This window comes from Cynoglossus semilaevis, chromosome 9 (assembly GCF_000523025.1).
Source record: "Cynoglossus semilaevis isolate Cse_v1.0 chromosome 9, Cse_v1.0, whole genome shotgun sequence".
Lineage (NCBI taxonomy): Eukaryota > Metazoa > Chordata > Actinopteri > Pleuronectiformes > Cynoglossidae > Cynoglossus > Cynoglossus semilaevis.
In genome coordinates, this window is record NC_024315.1 from 12,451,932 (window position 1) to 12,464,086 (window position 12,155).

General features: G+C 38.4%; 1 protein-coding gene and 1 long non-coding RNA gene across 6 annotated transcripts in view; one reads left to right on the top strand and one right to left on the bottom strand.

Annotated features, from left to right (window-relative positions):
- The window catches only part of LOC103383904 (neuronal acetylcholine receptor subunit alpha-7-like), a 29,603-nt gene extending 26,102 nt beyond the window's left edge, over positions 1-3,501 (bottom strand). The window contains exon 1 of the mRNA XM_017035318.2: positions 3,432-3,501. Within this exon, the coding sequence (XP_016890807.1) occupies positions 3,432-3,501 (70 nt within the window). The remainder of the gene's footprint in view (positions 1-3,431) is intronic.
- Positions 1-12,155, top strand: part of LOC103383905 (uncharacterized) — a 40,740-nt gene that overhangs the window by 22,036 nt on the left and 6,549 nt on the right. For 3 of the 5 annotated variants that reach the window (XR_003050581.1, XR_003050582.1, XR_003050580.1), the window contains exons 6-12: positions 3,273-3,548; positions 5,146-5,298; positions 8,471-8,514; positions 8,649-8,791; positions 9,080-9,174; positions 10,355-10,563; positions 10,968-11,041. This is a non-coding gene — a long non-coding RNA (uncharacterized LOC103383905). Of the gene's footprint in view, positions 1-3,272; positions 3,549-5,145; positions 5,299-8,470; positions 8,515-8,648; positions 8,792-9,079; positions 9,175-10,354; positions 10,564-10,939; positions 11,042-12,155 lie in introns of all 5 variants that reach the window. The other 2 variants (XR_003050583.1, XR_522043.3) reach the window with 2 other exon arrangements.

The window sequence follows — 12,155 nt, forward strand, 5'->3', positions numbered from 1 at the left end:
TTGTAAATAAGAATCTTATTCTTCATCTGTCGTGTCTGGTGCAATAAAGGTGAAATTAACTAAGCAACAAAGACATATGAACCATACTTCTGTTTTTCACTCTAAAAGAATGTTTTCATAATAAAGAAGCACAATCAGTGGCTAAGGATGATTTTCAATTAAATACGTATATATATTTATGTATAAAGCCTATACAGAACATGCATTAACTTCACAAAAAACAAAACAAAGTGATTAACAATTACACCAAACTATATACATTTCACACTCTGAAGCACTGTCTGGGTCTTCTCACCATGGTGTACAAAATACTGCAGCATTAAGTAGACTCCAGACAGCTGGCTGCTTGCAGCTGAATTAACTTCCCTCTATGAGGGATATTTGGGGACATTAAGGCAAAGACTGATTAAAAAAAGAGTCTGTCTTTAATTTGAATCAGAGTGGCAGAATTAGAAGGAAACGCAGAACATTAACATTCACAAACAAAAGAAAAACAGCAGACCACGAAAGATAAACCAAAATGAAAAAACCTGGAGGATTAGTTGCCACATTAGTTGCAGAGAACGGGGTGATTGAAAACATATGTAGTCAAAACCAGCCAGAAAAAAATCATCCTGGAAAGGCCACTAAGATGTCTCATCTGCAATATGCTGCTCTACGTTTGAGTATCATCTGCATATAGATGATACATCCATGATGAATTTGATTGATGATAGTGTCACCTTCACGTTAATGTTGAATGAAAAACCAGCAAGTTATTGCTTTTTTTCTGTGCTGGCAGAGAATCCACAGGGTTTAAAGTTTCCAAGTCTTAACTAAATATCTCAAACATCCTTCATCCCATAACCAACGAGCAGCAACCCAAGGACTCGGCCACCACAGAAAGAAAGATTAAGTATTGATTAACATCAGGTGCACTGAACATTTGGGGAACTTTGTTTGGAAATCGAATCACATTAAAGCAGCTGGTTAACAACAATCCTTAAAAAAGATCAATACATATCCCAGGTCTAAAGAGTTGAGGAGACAGATCCCGATGACTTGTCCAGTCAGCTTATTTTGTGCAAGAATACAAATCAAGGTCACTTTGGTAGCTTCAGCTAACTAAAGTTTCAAGGTGAGGTTCTGCTGTACACAGAACGATAGAAGGTTTCTGAGAACACACTGCTTTACGTTTGCACGTCGCTGCATCATTTTAACTTCTCCGCCTCAAGTGTACGATGTTTTCTTCCTGTCAGATACTTTTCTTAGAGATACATAGACCTACTGAGCCAATAAAACTGCAAATGTACTCCTTAAACAGTAAAACCATAGACAAGACTCTGCTTTTGTTTTCCCAGTGGCCACTTGTGGTACTACACCAACAATCCTAATCCAAATGTTCTCACATTGGCTATTACCTAAAACACAAACAAAACCCAGAAAAAAGACATCAAAGCATTTACATCATTTTGCTGCCCCTTGCAATACCTCTGCCCATCCTGGGGGCCCAGCCTCCAGTTTGGGAACCAGCACTTTTAAATATGTAATTGACTAAATTGTATCAATGTTATTAATCTGATTAAAGGTATAGACATAGAATTATGCATTTGAAAGTGCCAAATGTAATTACACAGTAGACCTCTTTATGGGAATAAAAACTAATATTATAAATACATTAGGAATTAATGATCCTGAACATATCTCCAGTTTCTTCATGGTGGAGCTTCTGAAAATAAATCACTCACAATAAGTGCTTTTTATGTCAAGTGTACAGTGTGGAGCAGAAGGTGGGACAGGTGGTAATCCTACATCATGTTGGCCCTTACACTTCAGTGTGTCATTTCACAGTTCGGGGCAGTTAAGCAAACATGTTTTAATTTTTTTTCTTAAGATAAGTGTGACAACATGGCTTAGAAAGGACAATATTTTACGCTATGGGCGCCGTACTCCCTCCTGGTGTAACTGCTAAGACCCACTTTCAATGTCCAATATTCTTTTGCTGTACTGTTAATACACTGGCTTGACTTACTATTAACTACATATGTTAAAAAAACACTATTTTTATTCCAACTTGTCTGACACACCGTTCCTCTAAGGATCAGAGTTAGTGTTCTTTAAATAGAACCTTTCCTTCTCAGTGGGCAGCATGTCTAAGTCTAGTTGAATCTATTCCCTTTTCAGTGTTTTTTTTTTTTTTCAATTTAGGACATTGCAGTTACTTGGGCATCACCCACTGGGCAGAATAAAAACAATCCTTGTAAACATTTCATTGTTCGATAATGAAAAGCACCTGTTTGGGAGCTTAGTTTTTTTTTTTTTATTTCAATTAAGATCTTGTGTGAGAATTTCTGGAGGGAGATCCTGTAATAGCACATACACGAATTGCAGTTCAAGAGCCACTTATTTATCTGGGAGTTCCCAACATAGGGGGCGCGGAGCCAATATAATTTTACAGCCATTTTTATCCAAATAGTTCAAGTTTGTGTGTTTATTGTCCACCAGTTACGGGCTTTCACGATCTTGGGAGGTTGAATCGTTGTCAAAAAGTACAAGGGCAGGGGGCGCTATAGAAATAAACAAATTTTCATTTCAATATACAGTGGTTCCCAAACTTCTTCTGCAGCGCCCCCAATTGACTGTTAGCCTAGAGCTAAGTCTACCCCTTACTCCCCCACATCTCCTCCCACAGTCCCACTCCTCTCCATACCGACACATTGACAGCTATTACAGTTGGGAAAATTCCACTGTTTTGTACTAGCAATTACAATAATCACAATAAAGTTTGCCGGAGTTTTGAATGTGTCAGATGGGAGTGAGGTGGAAGGAATGGGGCTGTGGGGGCACTGTGAGTCCATCCAGATCACTGTGATTTGACCAAAGTTTGAAGCAGTGACCTTCTCCTATGACCTTCTTGCACTTAAAGACAGAAAAAACTCCATTGTAACCAAAGTCAATTTAATCCTAATGGTATAGAAAACTACACACACTGTGTGTAAAAACACAGCCTCTCCAGCACATATAGAGATTTAGTCTCCTCATGGAGTCCTGTATGAATATCCTCTGTACACTGGCACGCACCGAACAATGCTTTAGCTGCAGATTACACTGCAGGGATAAAAAGGGACCTCGTGCGTCAACCTCCTTAGTCCGGGACAGATGTTGTGTGTCTAATAAAGAAAACACGCTGCACATGTGCAGCAGTGTGGTGCAGGAGATTAAGACAACACAAACGAGAAACTTTTGAAGCGTCATCTCACAAACACTCATCTCCCCTCTGCCTACTTTCACAGCTCTGACGTTCCTGTCGCTCCAAATGCGCAAGGACGCGCAGCCAAAGTCATTGAGTGTGACCGGAGCCACAGCTCTCACCCGTCTGACTGATGATCATGCAGCTCCTGTGAGAGACACATATATCCTTCATGGACCGGCAGAGCGTCGCCGGGACTCACCTTGACAGTAGAACGTCACCCACAGATAAACTCCGATCAGTACACATCCCAAACTCCTGTGAAGCTCCATGGCAGCGGAGGAGCTGCAGCCGTGTCCGAGCGTCAGTGCAGCTTTGGGTGAGACTGTTGCTGCTCTCTCTCTCTCTCTCTTTCTTTCACTTCCTCACTCACTCACTCTCTGTCTCTCTCTCTGTCTCTCTCTAGCTCACTCTCTCTCTCTCTGTGTCTCTCTCTTATCCACACGCACTTTGTCGCCTTTTGGTCTGTTGAAGTGACCAGACTGCCTTTGTGCACAGCTACTGTATGTCTTTTTGTTATATCCTCCCTGTAATGCTGATGCTGATGACAACAATCCACAGGCTGTTGTTGCCAAATGTCGTCAACACTGTTGACGTTAGTCCATAGACTCATGTCAGCATCATCCTGGTTTATGGACGATGACACGAACAAAGAGGAACAGAAATGACTCTTATGTTTTTTTCTTATGTAGAGGTAACTTCTCAATTTTAGCTGCACTTAACTGACTTTTTTATCTTTAATTTAAGTAAACTTAAAAAAACAAATTATAAAACAAATATTATGCATTACAATATATCTTTAATTTAATAAGTAATATTAAAAAAACAAAATATAAAACAAATATTATGCATTACAATAACAATAATTACTATTATTATTATTACATTGTTTACCTTAAAAGAAGTGACTTCATGTCAGTTTTTTTTATTGCTAGTCTTAGGTTAATATCATAAGTGATATTAACCTAATTTACCTAATTTATTTATTTTGATAGACAATGATGAACACACATTGTCCTGTTGTTTTTCAATGGTTAAAATAAGAGGGATATTTATTTATTTATATGTACAGGTGTCTCTCTTCGTTTAAAATTTGTTTGAAATTGAAAGTGTAAATGTGAAAATGTGAAAAATGTGAAAATGTGAATTTTCCCCATGTACCATGCGCATGCGTACCACCAGTGGTACGTGTACCACAGTTAGAGAACCACCGCTGTAGGACATAATATGCTTACAAATCTGGGGTAGCCCATGTAATCCATATATGGCTCATATACATATATGGTCATAAGAACACAGTTCTGATATCATAGATCTATTGGATTGTTTTTTATTTTTTTTACTAGGCTAAATGTTTGTGGACTGTTCATCAATGACTGTCAGACATTCAAAGAAAGTTATATTTTATTAATGGTTCAAATGTGTTCCGGTAATACAACTGTATCGGAAGATAAAATGATTAGATACTTAAGCAAAAGCTGTTACACTTTCCCAAATGTTTCCCAAAATGCTGACAGTTATCCACAGACTAAGCAAAAATCCAAATGTTTCCCTAAATGACAGTTATCCACAGACTAAGCAAAAATAGCTAATCTAGCTAGTCTAAAAATTACCAAGAGTTGGCTCCAGGGCATTGATGAAGATAGTAAAAAAAAGTGGCGTGAAACTCACAACAGCAAAAATTTGGATCTTATGTTAAAAAGTAAAAAATTTGACTTCACAATATTAAAAAAGTCATTTTTCTTGTTTTCTTTAGAAAATCAATTTTTGAAAATATGTTCACGACTAGCGCCAATGAAAACAAATAGGTTTTTGTTCCAATGGACATTTCTTACATTCTATTGGAGTATGTTTGTACATTTGCAGTCTTGTTCTGTTTCTGATTATTTTCTTTATATTTGTTCACTCTCCTCCAGGAAACCTGCTCCTTATTTGTACGCAGAGTCCGTTCCTGATTATTCAGACCCTCACGCCGCAGCTCCATCTTTCAATTTTGTTCCTCTGGAGGAAAACCAAGAACTTTTGGATGTGTGAAATTACAATCCTGGTTCTGGACATTGATAAATCAGGTACAGTGAGATAATCTAACATGCACCTCTTCTTACTCCATGACCTACTATCTTTATGACTTAATTATGACATATTCTTATGACATATTCTTATGACATATTTTTATGACATACTATTCTTCTTACTCTATGACCTACGTCCATCAACTGTACTTTTAATGTTTATTATTTATAAACTCAAATTAGAATGACTCAAATTGTAAGTCGCTAAATGGCTTGTAATGTAAACGTCCATCATGGGATTAATGGAAAATTAGAACTTTTTCTAACAATCAAACTACAGTAAGTAAAATCATGTGTTCAAACTTTCCAAAGACGATCACAATCCTCATGCTGCGTCCTCTTTTTATAGAGACGGTTCCATAGAATATGTGTCATATTTTACCAGTTGTCTGTCCCAGCACAAATCCTATGAATGGTCATCTTAGAGACAACTTTGTGGCCCATTCATTTAATACCAAGATGTGAAGTTTCAGGTTAGTCACAATTTACTTACTTAGTGTGAAACCGGGACCCGTGTAGTTGAACACAACGCAGATGTAGTCACAGGAATTGAAGAAAGACAGACATAAAGATTCTCTTGTACTGTTGGAATCTCCTTATTTTTTTTTAGAATTTATACAAAGCCATCTGCTGTAAAAAGTTTTTAAAAAGTATTTAATGATTTTAATGCAGTAAAGAGATAATAGTTTTCAGACCAATAAAGTGAAATCGGATATATTTCTTCCAGTCAACTGATGATGCCGTGACACAGTTGTTGGGAATCATCGATGTGTCATTTTCTCTAAAGATAAGGGGCGTGTCAATCTGCAGGCTGCAAAAAAAAAAAAAAAAACAAGGTAGCCGAAATACTAATGCCAATGGGGGGTGGAGTAAGGGATTGGTAGGTGTGATAGGAGCTTTTAGCCAAATAGCTGTAAGGTACACAGCCCATTGAGGTCATGTCGCTGTCAACACAAACATTGAGTGTTATTCTTAGGGTCACATCCAGGGAATTAGGACACTGATGGTCTCACATACAACCACCTGATTTCAAGTCGTGTTAAACGTGTGCGGATTGCAGATGGTGCCTTAGTGGTTCAGTGACTTAAACCAAAAGGACGAGCTCAGCTATATTTCTTCAACACAAAGAATAATGTGTTTGATTTTTGCGTGGTAGACGACTCGACTGTCAACCAATAAAATTGTAGGAAATCTAAAATTACATTCAAAGGAAAGTGTGTAAATAGACAGATCCGTACCTTATCAGTGGCCTTCACAAGTTATTGTCAAGTTATTGTCAAGCATACAATAACACACTTTCATATAGTTTGTATTTATGGTATGTGACAGTCCAATCATGGAGTTGTGTTACTTAACCATGCATTGATTCATGAAAGTAAACAGTTTCCTTAGTGAAACAGAGTAATTAAAATGCAAAAACAAAAATTCTTCTGGCTTATTGAAATAAGCTGAGATAAAATAATTACTTTATGTAATTAAGTATTAATGTATTAAGTACAAATGTATTCGACAGCTGAGTTAGCTCCCGACTAAATCACACTTTACTACCAGTTTTTTTCCGACTCTTCAGTTTCTCACAAGACAGCTAGCCTTTTTTTGTTCATGTTGTTCCCAACTTTATAGTTGTATAGTGAAACTGAATTTTATAACTAGTTTTGATTTAAAAACAAAACATCTTCATGATGTGCTCAAACTTTCTGCTCTACGGAATTTCCAGCGATTCCTTTTATATTTTTAAAAATAGCTCCCCAGACATTAGCGCCGTGATGGTAGGCAGAGATGCTGCTCTCTTGACTTGTGAGCGTTTGTGATCGGTGCAGGCCGTGAATCCGATTAAATGAACGCAATTTCACGTTAGCATGCACCGCTGGACGCGTGTTTTATCAGGGCGGCAGCTGTGTGTGGAGCGGCGTGAATTTGCTTCATGTGGCCAGTTGTGTAAACATATTGCATAATGTAATTGCCTCTAACAAGACAGTTTTTAGCCCCCGTGTGATTGGCGACGGTAACGTCAGAAATCACTCCCGGTTGTTGCTTCTTGTTGTGATGCACAGCTGATCTTTTTTACAATCTGTTTTTACAGCCTGTCATATAATCCTCCCCCACATCCCAATGTTCCTTTTTCTTCATTTTTCCCTCTTCCACTCGTTTACTTTTTCCATCATGTCTTACTTAATCCATCTTCCTCTCTTCTTTTCTTCCTCTCCATCTGCCACAGTTTTCCTCGACCCCTGCTGTTGCTCCTTTCTCAGTCTCCTCCTCCTCCTCCTCTTCATCCTCTTCCCATCACTGTGTAGTCTTTTGTTGTTTCCTTCACTGTGGTCCGTTCCGTTCCGTTCTTCCGCAACTCCGCTTATGACCATCAGATGCAGCGCGACCGTTGCGAGGGCCCCTGCAGCGTTCCCTGTCACCGCCGCGCTCCTTCATTCATCTCTGCTTTAGTGTGTGTGTGTGTGTGTATAACACACCCTCCGCCCTCCTCCTCCCACTCCTCACCTCTCCCTCTTACTCTCTCTGCCTCGGGCTCCAGTCTGGACACATGTACGTGGACGGCGTTCAGCTCACATTAAATAAATGTCCTTTTGGCAGAGCCTGCGGGACTGAGGTTGATCCTGTGTGTGAGAGTGTGTGTGTGTGTCTGTGTACGAGTTAGTATTTGATTTTTTTTTTCATGTATATTATGTCCACATTGTCCACCTGTGTTGTTAATGTCACATACCCCTCTGTAGAAGCGACCCCCCCCCACCTCACCCCTGACTCACCCTGCTGCACTTCTCACCCCAAACACATTAACATCCAGCACACACACTGTTACAGCCTGCAGCCCTCTGGACATACAGACAGCATCATGAGGCTTATGAGGCTGAGTTCTGACGTAGACAGAGGCATGTGTGTCATCGTACTGTGCGAGCTACAGGAAGTTACTTTACGAGAGCTTTTATGGAATTTTTTTTCAAGCATGTAAATACCTGGGTCTGTACGGCACGTGGGTCATCAGATAACTGGAGAGTTGAACTAGCATGTAGAGAAGGTACATTACTTTTGTATCTTTTTTTTCTAAATACAGTCAGATGTTTTCTCTGATTGTTTGGTCTGGTATGAGAAAATGGTTCTATATAAATCACTGAATTAGCTAATTGATATGTTTTGTTTGTGTGTCTTTCTTCAGTTCCTGCCAGTACATCAGGATTGTGTTCAACTAAGCAAACCAGGGTAAGTAGTGAATTAAAACTAATATTTTAGTTATATTATATTTAGTTATATTATACTGATATTTTGACAATTGGTATTGTATGGCTCCAACGTGTGATACATGTGGCTCAAAATAACTCAAAATTTTCACACAGCTTTATGAAGTTCACCAGAAGTTAAAGTAAAAAAACAACAACAACGTCTGGTCGGGATCCTGCAGCTGGAGGAACGTGCTGAGAGGGATCTGCTGTTTAGTGGCTGGTCTACACCGCCTGAGAAACTGAGCCCAGTTTGAAAGGTTTGAGAGTTGATTTTTTTCTAGAGCACACACTCATTATTTCGTGCAGTTTTCCAATAGAAATATATATGGATTATCTGAATGTTTAAAAACCACAGCAGACAGACTGATGATGCTGTTTTCTGTTATTGACTATTACGATGTATTGTGACCTTTACCGTAAAGATTACAGATGCTCAACACCTGATTTGTACCTTTGTTACTGAAATCTGTGAATAGATATTTAACTTTCTGTGTGTACAAAAATGTAAGAATATTTTTCAAATCCAATCCTTTTTCTTCTTACAGCAGCAGACAGGCAGCAAAAGGTCATATGCTTTGACCAAAGGTGCAGGTTTCATGCACAGGATGTATGCCACCTGTGGCGGTGAGCAGCAGCAAAGGTTGGTTTTACATCACGCACGGCGACCTTTTCACCACCGTACAGTGTGACTGGCACTCTGATAGGACAGATTTACATGCAGGCACACAAACACGCCCACTGTGTGCACAGGTGACATTTTGGAAGAGGGTATAATGCAGCAGAGACATGTTATTTATTAGTCAATGACATGATCCGTTCCCTCTGCCTCGGTCACTCGCAGCCACAGAGCCAGGAAACGCAGGACTGTAATTTCCCTGCGGCTGCAAACCTGGAGTCTATTCATTAGGAATAAATGTGGGACTGATTTTTTTTTTTTCTGTACGACACACATTTCTCAATCCACCTTCAATTTCCCGGCAGTGACAACAGAAGTGCTGTTCAATATTTGGACTAATACCACTCTGGAAATGTCTGGAGCTTTCCCATTTCTTGTTGTTTATTTCAAATGGAGCCCTACGTCTGCTTACATCAGTACAACATGTACTCATCCCAGGAGTATACAGGAATATGACGTGACTGTGTACAGAAGCTTGATGTGTTGTGTACTTCGGTGTCACTGTTGATCAACAATATAACTTCAAATCCAATTACACTCAAATGGAAGAAGGAGAGTCAGGAGGAAATGTATTTTCTTCTTAGGTCAAGCTAACTGTACATTCTGTCATTCAATCTGCTTAGAAGTAATAAGTATATGGTAATCTTTGGATTTTTTTGATTTTTTTTTTTTAGCTTTTTTTAGCTTTGAGGTTCCCAAAGTGGGGGGCATGTCCCACTAAGGTGAGCAAAAACTATTGGTAGGGGCGCCCACAGTGAAAGGTTTGCACAAATTTTCCATTTTTTGTTTGATGAAAAAAACACTTTTGTAAGACTTACAGTTTTTTTTAAAATTAAATTCAGAAGCAAAAGCTCAAAACTAGTTGGCCTTGTGGGTTGTGATGATGCTCTATCTACAAAAGGAGGTGCTAAAGAGAAAAATGGGGATTGGTTTTCTATTGCGAAGCCATGGTCAGAGTTGCAGGGAAGCTGGAGCCAATCCTAGCAGTTATTGGGTGGAGTGTGGGGTTACACTTTTTAAATCCATTAAAACCTCAAACGTCCATTGTTTGTCTTGAGTAAAACACCTTCAACCTGTAGGTTCTGTGTTCAGACTCACGGGGCTGCTTATTTTAAAAACCCTCCATGTTCTGCTTGTTTATCAGAGTGGACTCCTTGGGGGCAGGCTCGCCCAAACACCCACACACCAACTCGTCTGCATGAGTCAGATGTGAAGCTGTTAATAATAGAAGAGGAGACTGAGGTCAGACCGTCCAGGTGCAGGGGAAACAGAGAAGATGCTGCCATTTTTAATAAGACTCATCACCAGGAAACTAGGCCAACGATGGAACGCCAGGATCCACACAGAGCTGAGGTTTGAATTAAAATCATTTTTAGATGTCACAGAAGCCCATGAGCTTGAAATTGACTTCACTTAAAATCTGAAAGATAAATAAATGTACAAACTGAAAATATGATGGTTTAATAATAGCAAAGATATCTGAAAAACAAACACTAAATCCCAATCATTTTAATTAAAATTGAATCAAATAAAATATATTACTGTAATCTTAAATACTAGAAATTTTATATGACATTATTTTAGCACTGAAAAATTATAATTATTTTTAAATTGAATCAAATAAAATATATTACAGTAATCTTAAATACTAGAAATTTTATGACATTATTTTAGCACTGAAAAATTGATACAGTCATTTCGCCTGTTTTTCACCTGTCAACAAAAACAGTTTTCTCTATCAGAGCTGTGTTGAACAGATTTATTGCTCCAGAGATCCTTTGCTGCCACGCGGTGGTGATACTGTAATATTACACCCTACGAACCAGAGTCGGTGAGTGACACAGTGCACAGTTCGTTTCTGCAGCCAAATACAGCTTGCCCAGTTCGTTTCTGCAGCCAAATACAGCTAAGAGGTAGATTTTAAGTAGCCTTAGAATTTCATCCTGAAATGTAAAAAATATATTTTTCCCACCGTTAAATGCATTATATATGTTGTCTATAATTTCTAGGAAAAGATTTTTAATATTGTTTCCATCAAGTAGCATTTTATGGTACAGAAAACTAATTTCAGCTATTTGTTTTCTTAATCTTTTAGCTGTGTCTCGCTAACTTTTAGCTTTTCAGAGTTTGTTACTGTCATTAACTTCATTTAGACTCTCTTTTAAGAAACCATGGCTAACGATTGGCTAATTATAGTATTCTTTTTTAAGTGATCTTCGATGCAGAAATTTGTTTTACAATAATTACTGAGCAAAATGTATTGTAATATAATATTTTTAAAGGCTCTAAGACATGAAAAGACTTCTTTCATCAAATTTTTCATAAAGAAACTAGACCAATCTAAATAAGAAAATGTAAATTTCCTCCAATATTCGTTCGTTTATTAACAGCAGTGTCCTGCAGCAGTTTTTCTGTTGTTAATATTACATGCGTCTTCATCAAATACACAGAAGAAAACAGTGGAAATGCGGATGCTACTTCTGCCTTACAGCAAAAAGACTACAATCCAATATTATTACGTGGTATGCTTTAACAGCGGTACATTTTTAAGTCTTTTAGCGACTGATCTGAATCTTGCAGCGAAAATACAGTAAGTTACCAGTGTAACATATCCAGTAGGTGGCAACAGTGCAACATAAAGGAGCTAGTTTGCTGCTGTCACAAGCAAACCAAAATGAAAACAGACAGAAGATTATGACGTCACATCTTTTATTGAGAACCTCGTTACAGAACATACAATACAGTGGAGTCAAGGTGCGTGTGTGACACAAATCAACCCATTGTGCGCGTTGTTCTACGAACAGTTACAGTGTTACAGTGAATACAAAAACACGGACGTCCAACAACACACACCACTTTAACCTGCTTATTGCTGTATCTCCTTGTTTCTCCTGATCATGCATACAATACAATGTAAATGTAGGACACTGTGATTCCCAGAACTG